The 23563-nt window shown below is 45.4% G+C and overlaps 1 protein-coding gene across 6 annotated transcripts in view; it reads right to left on the reverse strand.

The window, feature by feature from the left end:
* Positions 1-23563, reverse strand: part of LOC147014822 (tyrosine-protein phosphatase non-receptor type 21-like) — a 149476-nt gene that overhangs the window by 95153 nt on the left and 30760 nt on the right. For 4 of the 6 annotated variants that reach the window (XM_085853124.1, XM_085853126.1, XM_085853123.1 and 1 more), the window contains exons 3-4: positions 10192-10516; positions 9580-9749 (exon numbers count right to left, since the gene is read on the reverse strand). In XM_085853124.1, coding sequence (XP_085709250.1) covers positions 9580-9749; positions 10192-10365 — 344 coding nt within the window. In that variant the 5' untranslated portion in view covers positions 10366-10516. Of the gene's footprint in view, positions 1-9579; positions 9750-10191; positions 10517-14568; positions 14689-23563 lie in introns of those variants that run through there. The other 2 variants (XM_085853125.1, XM_085853128.1) reach the window with 2 other exon arrangements.

Consider the following 23563-nt stretch of genomic DNA (forward strand, 5'->3'; position numbering starts at 1 on the left):
GAAAGAGGAAAAAAAAAAAGCGAAAGAGGAAAAAAAAAAAGCGAGGAGAAAAGCTGGAGAGAAAAAAAGCGGGAGGTGAAAGAAAGCAGAGTGAAAGAACGCGGGGCGAAAGAAAGCCAGGGAGGGAGAAGAGAACGAGAAGCAAGCTTGAGAAGCGAGCAAGAAGCGGATGTCTGACCAGCGCCAACAACGAGATAATTCGTCCTTCCCAGTGCTTTGGCAAGCGAGCGTGTGGTGTGAGTGTGAGCAGCGCCACCAACAAGTGAAGAACGGGTCGGCCACTAACAACACCAGGGTCTAAACCCGCGACGGACGATCCCGGTGCCCTCCTGATGTCGACTGGAATTCAAGGCCGTTCGCGAGAGGGTGCACGGCGGGGCTGAGTGCTGGCGACGGACGTGACATGCACGCACGCATTTCAAGACGTTTTCGCTTCACGGACGACTTTCTGGTGAGCGAGTCGATTCTAACCCCCCCCCCCCCCGCCCCCCCGAATGATCTGTTGGGTACCCATGTCTGTGTTTAGCTGCAAGTCAATCCCCGATAAGCATCTGCTCCTTGTCTCTTTCCTGCCATTTTGATTGATTTAGCTTTGAAATTCATTCTTTATTTACCTCAGAAAATAAAAGGTTCTTTATATTTATTAATTTTATTATTAATAAATCATTTGTTGATTTCCAAACTGTCCGTGTTTGTCCTTTCCTTCCATTGGTCTGGCATTGTCCGAACCGAGATAGACTGTGAGATAATTACCACAGATTTGACCAAAAAATTGTCAGCACGCACCAGCGGTTAAAACGCTCGGCCGCTCTCATTAAAATCTAATCGAGATAACATTGGTGCTTTGCCGAGGGTGCGCTGTCCGCTCAGGTAACCACGTGACCTCTAGTTAAACGGAATAATTAGACGGTGGACACTGGAACTCGTGGTTGACTGGGTGGCGTTCGTGGTTTTAAAACAGGGTGGCGTTCGTGGTTCGTGGTTTCGTGGTACCACAACGTTAATTGTGAGCGGTGGCCCCAGGTCTGGCTCTACCGAGGACAACCGGGGATTAATCCCTGAGTGACAAGCTGGTGTCTCGATACCCGTGGCCGCAACATATATACACACACACACACACACACACACACACACACACACACACACACACACACACACACACACACACACACACACACACACACACACACACACACACACACACACACACACACACACACACACACACACTTCCTCCATCGTGGGGGATACGTTCTGGGATAACCTCATGTTGGAGGGATTCGCATTAGAAGAATCATTAAACGTATGGGGAAATTGGGGATATGTTCCAGGCTCCCAAAAAACTGACCTGAAAACAGGCTTTCTTGCTTTTTTATTTTTATTTATACAAGTGTCTTTGTATGGAATGGTGCAGCATTATTCAACATACATTAAAATAAGTGTTGGTATCATAATAGTACTGTATTATTGCAAAATAACTCACCTTATTGTGAGGTGGTTGTTGGAGGTTTGAGTGATGATTTGCTGGTGGATGGTGTTGAAGTAGGCCTAAATAATTGTGTTGTCAGCTCTTGCTTTGCCTTCTGTTTTAGCTCCCTGTGTAGTTCTGTGTGGAGATTTAAAGCTGACTATATGGCCCACTTGAACTTCAGGCTTCTTTCCACCAAAGGATCTATCCTTACAGCAATTTCTTAGGCAGTTTTGTTGCCTTGAATAGCTCCTCCAGCAGTTTGGTGGTGAATGCTACCTTTTCTGGCTCTTCATCATATTTTTCATTGTCTTCTTCATGAGACATCTGGGTTTCAAGTTCTTCAAGTTCTTCAGTGGACAGTTCTTCTCCTTCTTCTTCTTCTTCTTGTTCTTCTTCTTCCATGTCATCAAATCCTTCCCCTCAAATCTGTTTTGCAAGATCAATGATCCTTTTCACTTCTTCCTTCCGACGAGGGAAACCTCTAAAATCATGGGCAATCCCAGGCCATAGCTTTTTCCAGCAACAGCTGAGGGTCTCATTTCTCACTTCTTCCCAGGCGTGTTTGCTCATCACAATGGCATCAAAAATGTTGAAACTTTTCCAACAATCACCCACTGTTAGAGCTGAATCTCTCTCAATCATGGACAAGATGTGTGAAAAACTCCTTCTGGTTTTGTCGCTACAAGTAAAGTAAAGTAAATCAAGTAAAGTACAGTACAGTAAGACTTAATTGTTGCTATCACACCCTGCAACAATGATGTGGTGTTTGGAGGCAGGAATATCACCTGAACATTAGGATGGCACTCAGTTAAGGATGGTGGATGTCCTGGTGCATTATCCAGAATAAGAAGCACCTTGAAAAGCCAAGTTTTTCTTTACCAGATATAACCCTTCACCTCATGAATGAAGCTGTTTTCAAACCAGTCTTCAAACACTTTGGCAGTGTTTGAAAACACGAGTAATTAAGTAAAGGAATAAGGAATAAGGAAAAAATCATAAAATATTTGGGAAAACGCCCCGTTTTTGTCGCAATGAATCCAGACTAAATTCGAACTGTGATCCCGATGACAGCAGGTGGCGACTCGTATCATCGTTTGTATAAATTAAATATTAATCAAGTAAAGTACAGTACAGTACAGTAACAAGAAATAAGAATAATTAATATAAATCTTTGGGAAAACATCAGCCACGATCGCGTAAATGCGAAACACACCCTCGCGTTGGGGAGGTTTTGACGCATTTAATTCAGCGTGTAAATTGGAAACCATGATCGAGGAAGCCACATTGGAGGAGGTTTTACTGTATAGAAAGAAGGAGGACAAAAATAATTCACAAGGAAGGATCCCCTCCAATAATCTTGATGCATCTTATCTATAACAGTAATAATAATAATGATAATAATAATAAAAAATGCCAGTGTGTCATCCATAACTCCAAAATCATGAAACCTAGTCGCCCCAAACTTTGCATACAGAGAACTCCAAGGTAGTGCATGAATGAAAACTGGGTGTTACGGTAAAATAGATAAACTCTTGATTCGAGATTCTCTTGGACTTGAACCAAATTTCAAATTTTAAACTGCACAATTGAACTTGGCAGCAGTTCCGACTGCTAAAGTGTGTTCATTTGTCCAATTCTCACATTGTTTGATACTCCGAATGTCTCCGGATGGTGTTTAGTATCACCCAGTGAGCCGTTCCTTGTCAACCATATTGTTGGAGTACTTGTTTGAGTGCTTAATAGTGGTGGGCGGAATAGATTCAAAAGTACTCAATTTCAACCATGGAATCGAAAGGAATTGAGTAGTGAACCGGAATCGACGTCGATTATAAATAATTCCTACTTCATAGAAGGAAGCGTTTTTCGGGGGGGGAATTATTTTTTCCCCCTCTTGGGAAAGTTCTGGTTACACCTATCCTGGTAATATACTGATTGAAAAGGAACATGCCCTGACGGCATCCCGTTTGAAATATAGCAGCAAAAGCAAGTCAATTGCAAACTAACCATGCTCGAAGGGCGTGTTCCTTTAAAATGAATCGCAAGGCATTTGGATTTCGCCAGTAAAGTGTGTTGATTGCTTTGCTGATGGATGGCTAGGCAATGCATTGACTGATAAAGTTTTGACAATATGTTATTTCAAAGGTCCATAAGTACAGTTTAGAACTATTACGGGAAGGATAAAGAAGACTGAAAGTTGCATGCTCACTTTGTTCAATAGACCTCACTCATCACCAATACATCCACGATGCTAAAATATTTGAAAACCAAACACCAGAGTATCTATTAGGGACGGTTGAGAATGTGGATTCAAAGAAACTAAAGTCTGCAATAGCAACAAGTTCGCTTTCACAATTGACAATTGGAAGCACTTTTGAAGCACTCCTCCTCCCTCCCTCCCTCCACCCCCTTCCTCCTCTCTCCCACTCCCTCCCTCCACCCCTTTCTCCTCTCTCCCTCCCTCCCTCCACCCCTTTCTTCTCTCTCCCTCCCTCCCTCCACCCCTTTCTTCTCTCTCCCTCCCTGCCTCCACCCCCTTCTCCTCTCTCCCTCCCTCCCTCCACCCCTTTCTCCTCTCTCCCTCCCTCCCTCCACCCCCTTCCTCCTCTCTCCCTCCCTCCCTCCACCCCCTTCTCCTCTCTCCCTCCCTCCCTCCACCCCCTTCTCCTCTCTCCCTCCCTCCCTCCACCCCCTTCTCCTCTCTCCCTCCCTCCCTCAACCCCCTTTCTCCTCTCTCCCTCCCTCCCTCCACCCCCTTTCATCCTCATCTCCCTCATCATCATCCATCGCGGCCTTTCATCATCTCTCCCTCCCTCCCTCCACCCTCTCTTTCTCCTCTCTCATCCCCCTCCCTCCATCCCCCTTTCATCATCATCCCTCATCATCATCCCTCCACCCCTTTCATCCTCATCATCATCCCTCATCATCATCACCCCTTTCTCATCATCTCCCTCCCCTCCTCATCATAATGTCATCATCATCATCATCCTCCCTCCCTCCACCCCTAATTCTCCTCATCTCCCTCCCTCATCCACCCCCTTTCATCCTCTCATCATCATCCCTCCCTCCCTCCATCCCCCTTTCATCATCATCATCGCTCTCTCTCCCTCATCATCCACCCCTTTCATCATCATCATCCCTCATCACTCCCTCCACCCCTTTCATCCTCTCTCCCTCATCCCTCCACCCCCTTTCATCATCATCCTCATCATCATCCCTCATCATCATCCATCGCGCCTTTCTCATCATCATCTCCCTCCCTCATCCTCCACCCCTTTCTCATCATCATCGCGTTCATCATCATCATCCTCCACATCGCCTCTTCCTCCTCATCTCCCTCATCCCTCCTCTCTCCCTCCCTCCCTCCTCTCTCCCTCCCTCCCTCCCTCTCTCCTCCCTCCACCCTTTTCCCTCTCTCCTCTCCCTCCACCCCTTTCCTCCTCTCTCTCTCCCTCCCTCCACCCTTTCCTCCTCTCTCTCCCTCCCTCCCTCCACCCCTTTCCTCCTCTCTCCCTCCCTCCCTCCCTCCACCCCTTTCCTCCTCTCTCCCTCCCTCCCTCCACCCCTTCCTCCTCTCTCCCTCCCTCCCTCCACCCCTTCCTCCTCTCTCCCTCCCTCCCTCCACCCCTTCCTCCTCTCTCCCTCCCTCCCTCCACCCTTCCTCCTCTCTCCCTCCCTCCCTCCACCTTCCTCTCTCTCTCCTCCCTCCCTCCCTCCCTCCACTTCCTCCTCTCTCCCTCCCTCCCTCCACCCCTTCCTCCTCTCTCCCTCCCTCCTCCATCCCTCCTCTCTCTCCCTCCCTCCCTCCACCCCTTCCTCCTCTCTCCCTCCCTCCCTCTATACCCCTTCCTCCTCCTCTCTCCCTCCCTCCCTCCATCCTCCTCCCTCCCTCCTCTCCATCCTCCTCCCTCCCTCCCTCCACCCCTCTCCTCCCTCCCTCCCTCCACCCCTTCTCCCTCCCTCCCTCCCTCCACCCCTTCCTCCCTCCTCTCTCCCTCCACCCCTTCCTCCTCTCTCTCCCTCCACCCCCTTCCTCCTCTCTCTCCCTCCACCCCTTCCTCCTCTCTCCCTCCCTCCCTCCACTCCTCTCTCTCCTCCCTCCCTCCACCTCTCCCTCCTCACTCTCCCTCCCTTCCTCCTCTCTCCCTCCTCCACCCCTTCCTCCTCTCCCTCCCTCCCTCCACCCCTTCCTCCTCTCTCCCTCCCTCCCTCCACCTCTCTCCCTCCCTCCCTCCACCCTTTCTCCCTCTCCCTCCCTCCCTTCATCCCTTCCACCTCTCTCCTCCCTCCTCCACCCCTTCCTCCTCTCTCCCTCCTCCACCTCCCTCCTCTCTTCCTCCTCACTCCCTCCCTCCCTCCACCTCTCCCTCCCTCCACCTCTCCTCCCTCCCCCTTCATCCCCTTCCTCCTCTCTCCCTCCTCTCTCCTCCCTCCTCCCCGTTCCTCCTCTCTCCACCCCCTATCTCCCTCTCTTCCTCCCTCCCCCACCCCCTATCTCCTCTCTTCCTCCCTCCCCCACCCCCATCTCCTCTCTTCCTCCCTCCCCCCACCCCCATAACCTCTCTTCCTCCCTCCCTCCACCTCCTATCCCTCCTCTATTCATGACAATGTTAGGTGATTATGTAAATGAAGTAATGTACAGGATGATTTTTTTTATTTGAGAACGTTAAATAATTCTCATGCACTAAAAACTACATAAATTAGGAACCTAATATTTTGCATAAATGTAGCCTAATGTTACAGAAAGACGTAATATAACCTGATCCACACAATTGAGCTTGTTATGCTAAACGTACATTCTTTCCCGCACTTCATCCACTTTCTCTGGTGCAACAACACTTGGCTGGTGCACGTGCTTTTTAACTTTCACACAGCCTGTTTCCTTGAACTGCTTCACCAGTTTCCATAAACCGTCAAAGCGACTTTTAACTACAATTTGACATTCCCTCAAGGATGCATTCTTCATGTAATAAGGTTCGACGAGAAACACGCGTTCTTCCACAGTGAGCGCCATGGCGTGACAGTGAAAAACGTGATAAATCACGTGATATCTGATAACTCTCAGGATCATGTTGCGTCTTTCTGTAACATTAAGCTACATTTATGCAAAATATTAGGTTCCTAACAGTTTTGCCGGCCACTATTCAAACCTCCATATACCCTAGCAGCCGGATTTTTCTCCAGTGAACCCGGGGTGGGAGAGTTGAAAGTCCAAAGAGCTCAGGGTTCAAAGGGTGAAGTCTGTGTCTTGTGTATGCTCCCCATCCTTCACGCCCCTCTCTTCAAATGGCACCACAGCCAACCCGCTCATGAGAAGGCTGAATGCCTCCATTTGGTGTTTGCTTCCAAATCTTGTGTCCCCAACCCCTCACTCTGGTACCCATCCTTCCCTGTCACACCCAGCTGCTCCTGGACTCTGTCTTTTGCATCTGAGAAGGTGGAGAAGGTCTTTCAATCGTCAACTCCGATTCTGCTACTGGACTAGACGGCATCAGCTCCTGGAAGGTGTTCTAAAAACCTGCTCTGCTGGTCTTGCAAACTTCTCTTTCTGCCATTTTCACTTGGTCATCTTCCCTTTGCTTGGAAATCCACCAATATCACTGCACTACATATAAAAGGTGCAATAAAAACTGACCTACACAGACCTATCAGCATACTTCCAACTATCAGGAAGAACATGGAATCCATTATCGCAGCCAATATTAATACTTTCCTTTTCTCCAACAAACTCTTCTCAGATCACCAATTTGGTTTCAGACCAGGTCACTCCACCTTGGACATGCTGCTACGACTCACCCAACAATGGATGGAGGCCCTCTTTGTCAGACACGAGTTCAGGGCCTTCTCCCTGGATATACACAAAGTCCTTCCTTCACACTCCTGAACTCTGATCCACCTATAAGGCCTTCATCCGCAGCTTGATGGAGTACTCCTCTCCCCTCTGGGTGGGCTCCCCTGCCGAACATCATGCTCAGCTGGACGCTGTATAAAGCAAGGCCTTCTAGATCATTGGAATGTCCCAAGACGATGAATGTCTATCGGCCTATCACTTTCACATCGCAGACAGGTCGGTGGTCTCTGTCTTCTACCACCGCCTTTCTGGTCTTGCACAATCTCTTTCCATTCTTTGACTCCTCCCCCCTCCCCCCACCAGGTTTCTGCAGGGCTGACACGGTCCACCATCAACCCTCTTCTGGTAAAACTACCGAAATCCAGCATCACTTCTCACCTCCACTCATTCGTTCCTCAATTTTTCCCCACCTGTGAAATCAACTTCCACATCCTCTTCAATCTCATTCTTCCCTCTAGATCTTCAAGACAGCTGTTCACCACAATCTCAGATCATCCCCAACCCAAAACCATGATCTTTTTTTTACCCTTGTTAACCCCACCCAAATTCCTCCTCTTAATTTTCCAGTTTTACTTCCTTAAAGTTTCCTATCTCCATGCATGCATGTTTTATGTCCTGCTTTTGGCTGTTCTGTCCTGATCCATTCAGTGTGCTATCTCTTCCACGAGTCTCTCTCGACCACGAGGGTATACAAAAAAAAAAAAAAAAATTTTTTTTTTTTAAGGACCATCATTAAAAAAAAAGTTGGTCCAATTTCATGCAAGTATCTGAAATGTGTGATCATAGTACCTTGTTCCTTCAGTTCTATTTTTATATCATTGTTATTTATTTATCATTTGTTAAAGTCTATCTTTCATCTGGGATTCTCCGTTTATGTTGTCTTGTCTTTGAATCCACCAATTCAACCATTCGGGACACTGACAACCCATCAGGTTAGGTCAGGTATGGGAGCATGCGCTGGAGCAGCACGTCGACAACCCGTAGAGGCCCCAAATTGGGTTCTGATTTTGATGTACAATACTCTGTTACAGAGCGTCAGTGCTACCAAAGCAGTTTATTGGCAAGGGTTATACTGGGTGGTTTGCCATTGCCTTCCTCACAGTCAAACCTCCTTATTCCCTAGTTAGGGTAGGAATTTGGAATTTGGCCAGGGTGCTGGCAATAGCTCACCGACTCTTCACGAAGGACAGCGTGGGATCTTTAACCTCCCAAACTAATGCCGGCAGACAGGGTGCCCAGTGTAACATCCATCCGAAGGATGGCACACACATTGATGAACCATCCTGCCTGGGAAACACTGGAATAACAGTTTATAGTGTTAACCAAGAATCAATCCCAGGCTCGACAGCTTGGAGACAAGTGTGTATACCTCTAGGCCATCCTGCCAGCCCCAAATTGGGTTAAATAAATTGAATAACTGGCATGGTGTCAGACCACATTTTAAACGTTAGTGCATTACCGACTCGGGTGTGCTAACGACCAGATTCAGCCTTAAGCAAAGCAACTGCTTTGGTCTTTTGCAGCTCATCATCTGACTCATTATTAACAGCCATATTGGAGGCTGTAAGTACAACAACATGTATACTTCTAGAACATTCAGGTCACTTGGAGTTATATTCTGCAACAATTCCAGTGTGCATGGTATTCTGAAGACAAGACAGTCGACTAACATTCATAAATACTTTTCATTTCAAAGTTAGAAACGAAGGATTTCTTTCTGCGAGTAATTACATTCGCTTGTTTATGCATTTTCTCATGTGGACAGCAAGGGGGTTTCACAATTATACTGAAAGGAAAAAGTAAAATTATTTCCTTTGACCTACTGTATCCATATCTAATACAAGAAACTAGCACAAGGAAGAGGAGAATTAGGTGCATCCTACTTGCCATAATATTGTCGAATTTCATCAAGATGAGATGAACTTCAATAAGATAACTTGGGGAAAAAAATTCCCTCTTAAAAACAACAATAAAGTAGTTTTAAAGACTCTTGATCCAAAAAAAGTCTGCTGCATGAAATTATTACTTTTCTGTGACTAACTATGCATGTTGCAAATGATATAGCAATGCTTTAATGCTTATTGATGACATCATTATTTATTGTGGGGTTCAGCAGCTATTACAAAATACCTACTGGAATGCCGATTAAGACAGGTAAGAGTAAAACTGATGGCTGAAACCAGCAACAAAATGGCTTGGGAAATACAAGAACATTTGCAACAAAGAACGGAGAAAGGCGCATGGGAGAGAAGGTGCTGACCTGGTAACATCTTGCTCCAGTTGAACTTCACTTGGTACGTAGAACATAACCCCAAAATGGAGCATGGCTTCGAGAGCCGCTTTATCCAACTGCTTTTTGAGTGGTTTTTCCAAGTCCACCCATCTCACCTGGTGCTGTTTGTTCAAATACCAAAGGCCAAAGCAGGTGAGCTACAATAGGGAGAAAGTAGGGTTAGCAAAAAAGAGAAACAAACAAACCTGAAAACCACAACTATCATGATAAAACCATCTCCATATAAAAATTATAACAAAACCACATCTACTCCTTTGTTCCTCTTTACTCCCATTTGTGGAACTGCCTTCCTGAGACTGTTCAATTCCAGCCTTCCCACCAGGGCTACAGGCTGGCAGTACAGCACGATTTCATGTCATTCCCCATCTCTGCAATGCCCATGAACCAAAACTAACCCAACAGTCTCACTTGCAGGTTACCATTTTTCATTCCCTCCCCTACTCTTTTGCTGTTTGTTCATTCCCTCATTATCTTTTCCCTCTCTCATCGTGCTGTTACACGAGCCGACATTTTGAAAAAATAAATAAACAAATAAACACTGTCGCTCAGGCATTTGACATTATTCTCAAAGCGCATTACCTCTCGGAGCTCGAGGCGCTGCGCCACAGCTTCCAAGCACTCCTGGCCGGTGCTCTCCACCGATAACGTGCATTCCATGGACTTTCCATCAAGCAGCAAGATTTGTGTGACAAAGCAGTTTTTGCTTGATACATTGTAGCGGCGTGTCCGCTTCAACTTGAGCCCAAAAGGCATGGTCGTGGTTACCAACAAACTCCCTCCCTTCCCCAACCCCTTCCCCCAACCCCCCCCAGCTGGGAACCCGTGTGGTTCACCTCACACCCTCACCGGTTCAACGGTTGGGGGGACAAGCAACGGCCTTGTCACCTCTCTGCTGTGGCTTGCCCTGTAAGAGAAGGTATGGCACATTGTGAAAGCAAATACACACGTCATTGTGCGCTACCCAGCAGTCTAACAGACTGGCTTTGAAATGAGGGATACGTTTGATCCCCAATGCTCTATATCCTCAAGCTCTAACAGACAAGAGGTATCAAACGTAAGCATTGCATGGTGTGTCACTTGGTGGCAAGAAAGTGTGTTGAAGCAAGTATGGCATAAAAATAGGGAAGAAAAAAAAAAAACCACAACAACCTCTTACTCATTCAATAATAAGGGGCATTGGGGACAAAAGTGACACCGATGACTTAAAAGACTACAAAACACACTTGGATGACTACAAAACACACTTCGTAAATGACAGTTTTAAAAGCAGCAGCGATCAAATATCACGAGGAAATTTTCTTTTTAAGTAGATTGAAAAAGTTGAGCATTATAACAGAAAGAAAATCCCAAAACATCTTTTAAAAAAAAACAAAAAAAAAATCCCTCAAGGCAGCTTTCCACAAAACTTATTTACTTTTTTTTAATATGAGGATGGATACGTGTTAAGATAAACGTCTCAGATGATAAGTATATAACCAAGGTGGCTCAAAGTCCAATGTACACCTGCTGAGTGGGAATGCCAAGCATACCTCAGGATAAATAAACGGCAAAGTCCTTTTTTCACATTAACCAAAAATCCAAGGACAGAAAAAGTACACATTAAGCAAACGGAGCTGCAATGCTTTACAAACAAGTTTAGAACCGAGAGAAGACTGCAAAAACTCACAAAACCTTTCACAAAACAGTGAATAACAAGCGGTGCAACCTTCAAGGGGTCATTTTAGGTATTTCAGCTTGAAGGCTTGATTATCATAATGTGCCGTGCCCTCATAATTTACTTATTTGCCCGATGAACGGCTGAGAGATTGAAAGGTTTGCAACCCACTGCATTCCCCCAAAAGTATGGGGTTTATATACATGGCCATTAATTATCGTCCAGTTCATGCTCGTACAAGTTTCGGCAATTTAGCCAATACCTTCCTTGGACACGTTCACCCTCTTATCTAATGTTTGTTTCGTCATTATGTCAGGTAAATAATGATGGGATAAGATGTTGAAAACCAACCAACCAACTACCTGGCACTCGCCATCCCCTTTCGAGTTCACAATGATTTTTGCGCTCTTCGTCAATTATCGTAACACCTTTCATACTCGACTGTTCAACAGGTTGGTATTATAAATACCACCCCCATTAATTATATATTTATAAACGGCACAATATTCTCCATTCCGTGAGCAAATCATCATTACCTCTGCCACCGAAGGTGAAGGAGGTTATGTTTTCACCCCTCTCTGTCTGTTTGTTTGTTTGTCTGTTCGTGCGCAGGGATATCTCAAAAAGTTGTCAACGGATCCGGATGAAATTTGGTGGGCAGGTTGGGTGTGTAACAAGGACAAACTGATTAGATTTTGGTGAAGACACGGATCCGGATATGAGAATTATTTAATTTTTAAAGTGATTCTTCACCATTGAGAGATAGGGCCAAAAACAATATAGTACTGTGTTGTTGTTCGTCTTTCAGCTGCTCCCGTAAAGGGTCGCCACAGCGGATCATCCGTTATGATCCGCATACTGATTTGGCAGAGGTTTTACGCCGGATGCCCTTCCTGACGCAGCCCTGGTCGCCTCTTACGACACAGGGATAAGGATTGGGTTTCGCCACGATTCCAGGATGCCCTACACCCTCTCATAGCGTGGCCCAGTGCAGAGCCCCCGTCCTCAAGCGATCCTCCAACCCAAGCCTCCGAGTCGCTGGATTACAGGCGCACGCCACTACGCCCAAAAAAACAATATAGTACTGTATTGCATGACATTTACCTCCAGCACCGAAGGTGAAGGAGGTTATGTTTTCACCCCTTTCTGTCTGTTTGTCTGTTTCTTTGTGTAAAGGATATCTCAAAAAGTTGTGGACGTATCCGGATGAAATTTTGTGGACAGGTTCGGTGTGTGACAAGGACGAACTGATTCGATTTTGATGAAGATCCGGATCCTGGTCCGACTACTCGAATTTTTTAAATGATTCTTCACCATTGAGAGATAGGACCAAACTAATACAGAGCACAATATCTCAAAAAGTTGTGGACGGATTCAGATGAACCTTTGTGGACAGGTTGGGTGTGTTACCACGATGAATTGATTTGATTTTGGTGAAGGTCCGTATCCGGATACGAGAATTATTTAATCTTTTTTAATGATCCTTCACCATTGAGAGATAGGGCCAAAAACGATATACAAGCATGATATTTCAAAAATGTATTGGGCCCGATATGTTCTCGTGGATCAGGCATTACGTGGTGGAGGTATGCACTCTCCCGAGTGCCCTTCCAAGTTAAATCTGAAATTTGTAAAATGTTATTTTGGTTTAAAAAAAACAAGCAACTTGTGATTTCAATGTTGTGTGCAGAATATACGACAAATCAAAGATACCCACTGATAAATAGGTATTCATAAACAGCCTGTTTGATACTCAGTTATGAATATAAAATTTCATTTTGTGAAAATTCACTTATTTCTAAACCAAGCAGGCAGTTGTACAAAATATTTTGTGTGTGTGTTTGGGGGGGGGGGGGTGGAAAATGAGAAAATCAGATCTGTGGGATGTGACATTCAAAACCAAATGAATCTTATGATGAAAGACATAAAAATGAAAAGTTAATCTACCAATGATGTATGCAGGTCATATGGCAGTATGTCCATTGACACAAATACGCCAGAAAGTTGCCATCACTTCCCACCGCGTTTCAACACGTTTTCATTTTTAAGTCGTTTAATACTGTCACCATTAATTGGTCAAATAATTCTTATTGACAAAGTAATTTCAACAAATTTTCCACTACTGTGCTTCATAAGTGTTTTCATTTTGTGTTTCTGGTGTTTCTTTTGATGTTTCTTAAATAATTATGTTGGCAATCTCATCTGCAGTTCGATTTTTCACTCTAAAAGAGTTTATCCAAAGTTGCACACATGCACATGTGACATTTTGTTTTCAGTGGCAATTGTATTTTCACCTTTTTAAAAAATAAATGGGGAAGGGGGAGAGGGGGGGAGGGGTTGACTTTAAAATGAAATTTCATTTTTATTTAACTCTCCAGAGATTGTTCTATGGAATATTTAACCTCCGCCATCTTCGAGGATGGATGGAGGTTACTGTTTTCACCCCTTTCTGTTTGTTTGTTTGTTTGTGAACAGTATTACGGAAAAACTCCCCGACGGATTTCGACGAAACTTGGTGGGGGGGTTAGGTATGGTCCAAGGATCATGCCATTAAATTTTGGACTTGGTCCCCCTCCCCCCAAAAAAAATTTAGAGAAAAAAATATTTTTTTTGCATTTCTACATGTTTTAAGTGATTTCCAACCCCCCCCAAAAAGAGAAATTTTTTTTTTGCATTTCTACATGTTTTAAGTGATTTCCAACCCCCCCCCAAAAAAAAATTGTTACCCCCTCCCAAAAAAGAGAATTTTTTTTTTGCATTTCTACATGTTTTAAGTGATTTCCTACCCCCAAAAAATTGTTACCCCACCCGCCCCCCCCAAAAAAAATTGTTAGAGAAAACATTTTTTTTTTTGCATTTCTACATGTTTTAATTGATTTCCAACCCCCCCCCCAAAAAAAAATTGTTAGAGAAGATAAAATTTTTTGCAACTTTTTTTTTTTCAACAAAATTTAGATTTTTTTTTTTTTGCATTTCTACATGTTTTAAGTGATTTCCAACCCCCCCCCCCAAAAAAAATGTTGGAGAAAAGAACTATAACTCTGTCAGCACTGTTGACAACATATTTAATGAATAAGATATAAAGTTCACTTGAGTGACCCAGCAGTATTGGTGGCGGAGGTTTTGCACTCTCCCGAGTGCTCCCCCCTCTAGTTTATTTTTGAGTATTCAATGAGAAATGAACAGGATAGAACCATCATAAATATATGTGCAAAAATTATGGGCCCAGACCGGGAATTGAACCCAGGTCCTCTGGCAAACCAGACCAGTGCTCTGCCATCTGAAATATCTGGGAAACCCACCGGCTGAGCCACGCAATTCTTCCACATATATAAGTGCCACTCTCATTCCTTCACTGCTTCCGGGACACTCGCTGCCAACTATAGGAGCAGCTAGGGTCTGCTCTCGAGAGGGTCTTCCCCCTGTGAGGGGACACATCAACGTCCGCTATTAAACACCACAGGGGGTGTAGTAATATATGAATTGCGTTGCTCAGCGAATTCTACATGTGGAACAATTGCATTATACAGCCAGTGGGTCGCCCAGATAGCTCAGATGGCAGAGCACTGGTATGGTTTACCAGAGGACTTGGGTTGGATTCCCAGTCTGGGCCTGTAATTCTTCCACATATATTTATGATATTCAGTGGTTAGTAACAGCAATCTATATTGTGATGATACTATGTCGAATCGGGGTTCATTTCCCGACCTGATGATAAACAGTTCAGTGTAGTATCAGTCATTTTGCATGCTTTTCATAGATGGTGAAGGCTTGCCTAACTGGGTAAACAAAACATTCCTGTGAGGCATAAATTATGTTTCCAAAAAAAAATCTAAATTCTGTCTCATCCCAACGTCCAAGGAGGAAAACGGTTCCAAGGTGACGGGTCCAAGCAAGCCTCAGCCCAGCTGAGTGTTTATAACCCCTATTCTCAGCGGCGTGCCAAAGCAGTGTATTTCACCACAAGTGATGCAAAAATACAGGGATAATAAAATTGTTTTTGATAATTAATTTTTCTAATCTCATCTGTACAAGATGATTTTCGAACCTCGGGCTTTATTTTTGCGTTCATCCGACCAGGACACAACGATCTTTCTTTACACCCAGCGTTTCCAGCAATATAGATTCATTCATTAATTCAATACCCAAATTAATATTTTAAAATTAGGTTTTAAAAGTTAACCATCCATGGGAAACCAACATGAGCAGATGATACTGTCATAGCATCAGTGGGGAAAGTTAATATATTTCTTACCTCTGTGGAAGTGAAATAATGAATCCAATCTTGTGAAATGTGAATAATATGCTACCAAAACTATTTATGGACATATAAGGTGATAGCTCTGTATATCATATGACTATCGCAAAGCACTGGTGTTTCTGTATTGACCATGCCAAAACAAGTTTGTTTTTTTTCATATTGGGATAAGTGCTCTTTGTCCACAAATTACATACTCATTTATCTTTATGTGCTTTCAAAACGTTTAAATAATATGAAGGGATGAAATCTGTTGTAAAGCATTGGCTAAAGTCACTTTATCACCATATAAGGAATGGTTCATCAGAAAGCATCATGGGTAAAGGCACTGACACAGAGTTGAGATAAAGATTTTAAATGCTTGCAGCATAAAACATGCTTATCAGGTCCTTGACAATAAGAAAGGCAGACCTCATTAAGTTTGCAGAGTGGACTGCCCTCGGGTTGAGTTTCTTTGTTTTACTCGTTTCAATGTTTGCTTCTAAATGACAAACCACAGAATTGTTTTTTTTTTGTATACCTTGTCGAGGCGCATATGAGAGCTAACACACAATGCACAGAAAAGGGGGGGGGGGCATGAGACAAGAGGGGTGGGAGTGCGAAGGACAAAACAGTGGGGAACAGAGACATTAGGAGATCTGTGGAAGGGAGAAGGATGGGACGGGGAACATGGGGAATAGAAGATGGACATTACAGGGACTTTCAGGAAGGAAAGCAGGGAATTGAAGGAGGTGGGCTTGAGTGGATTAACGGGGGTAGAAAAGATCGAGGTTTGGGATGGGGAACAATAAGAGGTGGTGATGAACAGATATTTTGTAGGCCTGGAGGGAAGAATAGGATTGAACAGAGGGAGTTTATTCCAAAGGTGGGGAAAAAGAGGAATGAAAGAGTGAAGGTGAGCAGCGATTCGTGATTTTGGTAGTTTTACCAGAAGGGGGTTGCTGGCGGACCTTCAGCGCCCTGCGGAAATATGGTGGGGACAAATTGCAGACAGAGCAGGGTGGTGTGAGACCGGAGAAGAGACGGTAGAAGACAGAAAAACCACTGACCTGCCTGCGGTGAGAGAGTGAGAGGCCCAAAGACTCAGCCTTACCGCGGGAGATATCAATAATCCTAAATGCCTTGGTTTGCACAGCATGAAGCTGAGAAAGATGAGAGGCAGGAGCACCAGCCCAGAGGGGAGAGTAGTATTCCATCAGGTTGCAGACAAAAGCTTTGTAGGTTGTCAGGGGCTCATCTGGGCCGAGGAAAGACTTTGCACGATGGAGGATTCCCAGTCGGCAACTGGCTTTAGAGGCCAGGTTGGAAATGTGACTTTCTCAGGAAAGATCATGGCAGATAGTGTGACTCCGAAGCTTGAATGAAAACAGATGGGTGGAAGAGATCTCTGTTCACATTTATTGTGGTGTTGTTAATTCCATGTAACTAACATATCTTTACAAAACTTAGGGACATTGATCAATATATTGTTTGACTTTTTCAATGTTGAGAAAATGCTCTCCTGAATCCACTAGTAAATACTCAAAACCACCACTGAACCACTCAGAGTGAACATTTCAAATCAGATTCCAGGCAAAAAACATTCCTTTCCTGTAGTAATTCTCTGCAGACTACTGTAGTGAGACATGTTACCAACGACAGCATATGAGAGTACACTCTCATATACTATAGTTGTAACTGCAGCAATTTTACCTGGGATGACTTTTAAACCAGGTGACAATAATAATAACTGATGTATTGTTGCGGTTCTCGGAACCGCATGCATCCAACAGACAGTGGTCCCAAGACAGTTATTCCATTAATATACGTGAAGATTGTCCCTTTCCTTTTGTTGAGCGGGACAATAGGGGCGTGCGTTGTGATGATCTCATATAGGTTTGCTTTCATCATTTTTTTCTTCATTTCGTCCATACTCTTCTTTTCGTCTGATTATTCCTGAGGTAAATCTGATTATTCCTGAGGTAAATCTAAAACATGAGCCATGTGCGCCTTCGCTGTGAGATGGGCCCTCATGGAGGCCAGCACGTGCAGCGCCGCTGCGAGGAAACGATGACGCGCGAGCATCAACAGCGCAGAGCCCTCATTCCCAAGCGAGCCCTAAACCCAACGTGTGCAGCGAGTCATATAGTGCACTTAGCAGTGCAGGATTATTGACTCGAGCTTCCGATGATCTGGGGAAGATTGCCGGTTGCATTAAAAAGGCACACAAATGAATATCTCTTAAGAGGCTGCACGAATGGTGTTTTTCACAACACAGGGGAAACAGCCAGCATGATGCCCACGCTGTACGAAACGCGTACAGAGGCTGAGAAAGGCGACTCCACGCCACGTTGGGCAGGATGCGGGTGTGCGAGGTAAAAGCGATGCGTTCCTTTTCAACCAAATATCTGACACGTCGGTGTTTGCCCCGCACACGCTTGCAGAGTCGTGCGAACGTGAGCGCTGGCCACGTGCGTAATGGCCGAACCACACGCACTGTATGGAATGTGCTCGAAGGCAGACACATACGCCACTCGCGAAACATGCATACATTTATCCATAACAATGTACCTTCGGCCCTCACTGGCAGCTGTGGATTCCTCACGGATGGTGAACGTCTTCTCGTGTCTACGGCCAGCGAAGCTGCGATCGAGCCGAGGAGTGTTGTACAGTGCGGGCTGCGTTGGCACGCTGAGCGGGCGCGTTGATCGGCGCTGGTCGGATGCCCGAGCGGGCAAGCGGGACCCTCGGCCGGTTGCCAGGGCACGGCCCGGGAGTTTTTACGGGACGATTCGCGTGCCAATTTCGGTGTGGGCAATTCGTGTCATGTCGTGGGGTCAGAGCAAAATATGTTCGCTGTCTGGGATGACCTTGCCGGAAACGAAGTGAGGTGGTTTCCGGCCAAAGTTAGTGGGCCACCTGAGGGGTCGGGGTCAATCAGAGCGCCCGATTCAGGTGATGACGTTTCGCTTCGGGGTGCCCCCCTCCCCCGCAAGTCCTATAAAGGTCGGAGCGGTCCCTCCACCTTCCTCTTTTTCTTTCGCTCTCTCGCTCTGCTCGACATCGCCATGACCCGCCTCATACTGCCTGGACTCCGCCTCCTCGCCTCCACCCACACGATGTCGACCCCACCGACCTATCTGGTTCCACCTACCACTCCATGCACACACTCTGGACTCCGCCTCCTCATCTCCGCCCACACGACATTGACCCCACCCGCCTATCTGGTCCCGCCTACCACTCCATCCACGCACTCTGGACTCTGCCCCTTCTCCACTCAAGCCCCTCCTTCACAAACACAGTCTCCACAAGCGCTGCTGACCAGAGACGACGTGCCAGCTATCGGGTACTGCACCAGAGGACCCCCCCTCCCCCAAAACGTATTGGTGGCGCGTCATGCAATCAAGTACAAAGGTACAGAGATCGTAGCTTCAACTCCTCTCCCTTCTTGCTCAAATACTCCATCTTCATCAGGTTTTCTCTGTCTGTTTGTGTGCGTGCATGTGTCCTGGCACCTGTCTGCTTAAGTAAGACTGCAGAAGATCGTTATTGTTATTATTGTTATTATTTTCGCGTTAAGATTGCTCTGTGTCACTTTTCTAAGTTGCTTGTTTATTTGCTGCACCACACCTCTCTCCCCTATCTCTGCACAACACACCCCAATAAATCTTGATCGTACCACATACCTTTCCTCGCCCATTGTAAAGCCGCTGTCACACCTTGACGTTTTAGCCAGCGTATGTCAACGTATCAAAATGTATGTAAAACGCTGGCGTACGCTGAACTATTGATGTTTTTTTTAATTTTTGGGCGTATAATAACGTGTTGGACGTATGCATAACGTTTAAGTAACGTACACAGAACGTTTTAATCACATATAGATAACTTATACCAACGAATGCTGAGCGTGTTGGCGGCGTTCACAACCTATGCACAACGATAGTCTAACTTATGCATAGCGCACGGCAGCATATCACCGACGATCACGTGGCGTAGCCTATTAATAGGCTGCGGCTCGACGATTCAAATCATAACCGCACAAGACATCGAAGTGTGAAGCCGCTGTCACACCTTGACGTTTTAGCCAGCGTATGCCGACGTATGAAAAATTTGCCGAACCAAGCTGGCACACGTCGAATACGTTATGGGTAAGTTTTGTATACGTTAAGAGCATGCTGGCATACGTCGTAGTACGCTGGCATACGTCGTAGTACGCTGGCATACGTCATTGTAGGCCAAGTACGTCGAGAAATTTTCAGCATGTTGAAAATTTCTCGACGTACTCGGCGTATGACACACATTCCGCATACGCTGGCATAAGTTGAAGGCACGCTACGCGATCGTTGACACACGTCGACATACGTTACTCATAAGTCGAAACACGTCAAGGTAATGGTTAGCGTCAGTGTTCCAGACTCCCAATTTTTTTTCTTCGGTATGACGGTTATGATTCAAATCGTTGAGCGGCAGCCTTTTAATTATATTATATTATAACCGCACTAGAAATCGAAGTGTCAACATGACATACATCAACATACCAAAGAAAAAAAAAAGAAAAAAAAAACCAGGGAGTCTGGAACACTGACGCTAACCATTACATTGACGTGTTTCGACTTATGAGTACCTTACAAGTAAAGTGTGTCGACGTGTGTCAACGATCGCGTAACGTGCCTACAACTTATGGCCAGCATTATGCGGAACGTGTGAGTCATACGCTGGCATACGTTGGGAAATTTCAAGCATGGAAAATTTGTCTAACAGCTCGGCGAATTACGACGTATGCCAGCGTGCTCTTAACGTATTCGACGTGTGCCAGCGTTTTAGCCCAATTTTGCACACGTCAGGCATACGTTGGCTAAATCGTCAAGGTGTGACAGGGCCTTTAGAAACCATTATTAGGAATGTTCCCGCTCGTTTTTGTCTTTTCTTCCATTGATCCAGCATGGTCCGAATCCTAGTTTAGCCGGGACTTTATTCCCAACGATCCATTCCTTTTAGCCGGTACGTCCTTGGTAGTGTCGTTCGGCTGCATCCGATCCGGAAAAGTGATCCGATCCGGTAGAGTGGTCCAGTTCGGACAAGGTGTACCGAGGGCGTGTTCCCGGTAATTATATCACGTGATTAATTAGGTAACCCGATTAACCCATAGACGGGAGGACCCTAGGTCACACGGTTGAGTTATTGGCGTCTACGGTCGGTGAAGCGACCCGCCGCATCACGGAATTATCCTTGTGCGGCTGTTCTGTGGGAGCCGAGAGATTTTAGTCTGTCTCGTGAGATTTTGAGTCTGGTGGGAGCCGAGAGATTTTAGCCACTTTTTATTTTTTATTTTTTTCCTTTTATAATTCCGCCTCCCTAACCCACTTTATCGTCTTTGTCCGGCTAACTTATCCTGTCAACCTCGCCTACTCCCAACCCTTAAAATCCTTTCTGGAGGAGAATAAGGGAGAGGCTAGCGTCCTGTCTCGAGGCCCAATAAAGCCTCAGAATGGCCTCCTACAGAGTTCAGCAATCTAACCCAGGGTGGGTCCAGCAGCCTACAGAGAGCGAAGGGATGGATGGTGCGAAGGGGTACATTTCCTAACTATCCTACTTTTCATTAACTTTAAACTACCCGGGGCTTTCCAAAACGCCTGTCATTTAAACTATAGGTTCGAACAACCATGATTCCCGTCGCCTGTGTTGGTGTCCATTATAAATTTGGGCCTAGCCCTCCAATTTTCTTCCGTGCCCTTGCACAATTTCGTGGCTGAGCAGTGTGGCTCACTTGGCAGGGATTCCCCCTCCGCTGGACTCCATCAATGGCACCCCCGGACCCTGAGGCTGTCTCCGAGCCTACCTGCTTCCTATGAACAAGGGGGGTTGTCCTCTCTGGCATTGCCCCCCTTCCATGCCCACGTGGCATCTTTGGTGCTCCAGGTCCCGTTCCACGGGTCGCCGTGCCCAGTACACTATCGCGGTCCTTTGGACCCTTGGCCAACTCCGGCCAGCTACTTTGGTGCCCGGAGTGCCAACTACTCGGTACTCACATTCCCAAGCCACGCTCCCAGCCAGACAATTTTACTAATGCACCCCTCCAAATGGGTTTCGTGCCTTCTCTCGACACCAACAAAACTACCTCCTTTTTGTAAATTTAACAAACCCACTAACATTAAACTGACCCCGGGGTCACTTGGGTGGGAATCACTCCTCCTCCCCCCCTCCCCCCACTCACTGTCATTCGCACCATGCATTCCACACTCGCTCCATTCACACACTCGGGCCCGCTAACCCTCACTCATTTATCACATGTTCTCCACTTTCCATCACACACGAACACTCCACACTGCAATTCTCCGAACAAAATTCCCCTAACTATCTCGTGCCCCTCGTCGTCCCTTACACTAATTCACGTTCCTTTTAACTCTACATAGCTAAAGGGGCTGTCACACCTTGACGATTTAGCCAGCAATGGCAACATATAAAAATGTATGTAAAACGTTGGCGTATGCTGAATCTTTTTTTAAAGTTTTGATCGTATTCATAACGTGTTGGTCGTATGCATAACATATTAGTAACGGGCACAGAACGTTTCGTTGTCTTATAGATAACTTATACTAACGAATGCTTAGCCTGTTGTCGGCGTTCACAACCTATGCCCAACGATAGTTTAACTTAGGCATAGCGTGCTGCACGTATCGCCGAAGAACTCGTGGCGTAGCCTGTTAAAAACCTTCCGCACGCCGATTTAAATCATAACCGCCTGAAAATTGAAAGTGTCAACCACGCAGTCACACCTTGACGATTTAGCCTGCATATGCCGACCTATGAAAAATGTGTCTAAAACGCTGGCACACATCAAATACGGTATGGGTAAATTGTATATACGTTAAGAGCACACTGAAAAAACGATGAGGTACACTGTCATATTTCGTGGTACGTTTAGTACGGCGTGAAATTTCAAGCATGCTGAAAATTTTACGACGTACTCGCCGTATGGCTCACACGTTCTGCTACGCTGGGAATAAGTTATAGGCACGACATGCGATCGTTGACACACGTCGACACAAGTTCCTTGTAAGTTACACATAAGTCAAAACACGTCGAGGTAATGTTTAGCATACCCGAAACTTATTTTCTCTGTCAAGGCACATTTTCTTTTTTTCTCCTTGGCTCCGTGAAGGCACGTGACGAAATATCTGGTTGTTGTTGTTTTTTGTTTTTATCGTCTATCACGAATTTTAAAATATATTCGGACATTTGCTTTTAAGTTTCGACGTCGACGTGACAATATCCTCAAACAGAAAATATTCACAGATGAGGAACTAAGAATAAGACATGAGCAAACTGAAGAGGCAATCGGACGTGACGTAACAGCACGTGACGAAATATTGGAAGTTATTGTTGTTGTTTTTTTACGCTGCCAATACGCCATTATACGGTAGCTGTAAATTAGAAACACGTTCAGTAAGTTCTGTGGTCATCCGGAAGATGTCAATCAAATACATCTACATACGTCAATATGCGTTGGAGGTACGTTACACATAGGTTCAAAGCACGTTACTCATAGGTTAGAAATAAGTTTTGGGTACGCTAAGCATTACCTCGACGTGTTTCGACTTATGAGTAACTTACAAGTAACGTGCCTCGACGTATGTCAACAATCGCATAACGTGCCTCGACGTGTGTGCAACGATCGTGTAACGTGCCTACAACACGTTACTCATAGGTTATAAATAAGTTTCGGGTACACTAATCATTACCTTGATGTGTTTTGACTTATGAGTAACTTACAAGTAACGTGTGCCGAGGTGTGTCAACAATCGCATAACGTGCCTACAACTTATGGCCAGCGTAGCGGAAGGTGCGAGTCATACGCTGGCATACGTCGTAAAATTTCAAGCATGCTAAAATTTGAGGACAACCGCAAAGTACAACGATGATAGCCAGCGTACTATGACGTATGGCAGTGTTTTTCAGCGTGCACTTAACGTATACAAACTTACCCATAACGTATTCGACGTGTGCCGCCGTTTTAGCCCAATTTTGCATACGTCAGGCATACGTTGGCTAAATTGTCA

Source organism: Eptatretus burgeri, chromosome 13, assembly GCF_056783735.1.
Source record: "Eptatretus burgeri isolate ZD-2024b chromosome 13, Ebu_testis_v1, whole genome shotgun sequence".
Classification (NCBI taxonomy): Eukaryota; Metazoa; Chordata; class Myxini; order Myxiniformes; family Myxinidae; genus Eptatretus; species Eptatretus burgeri.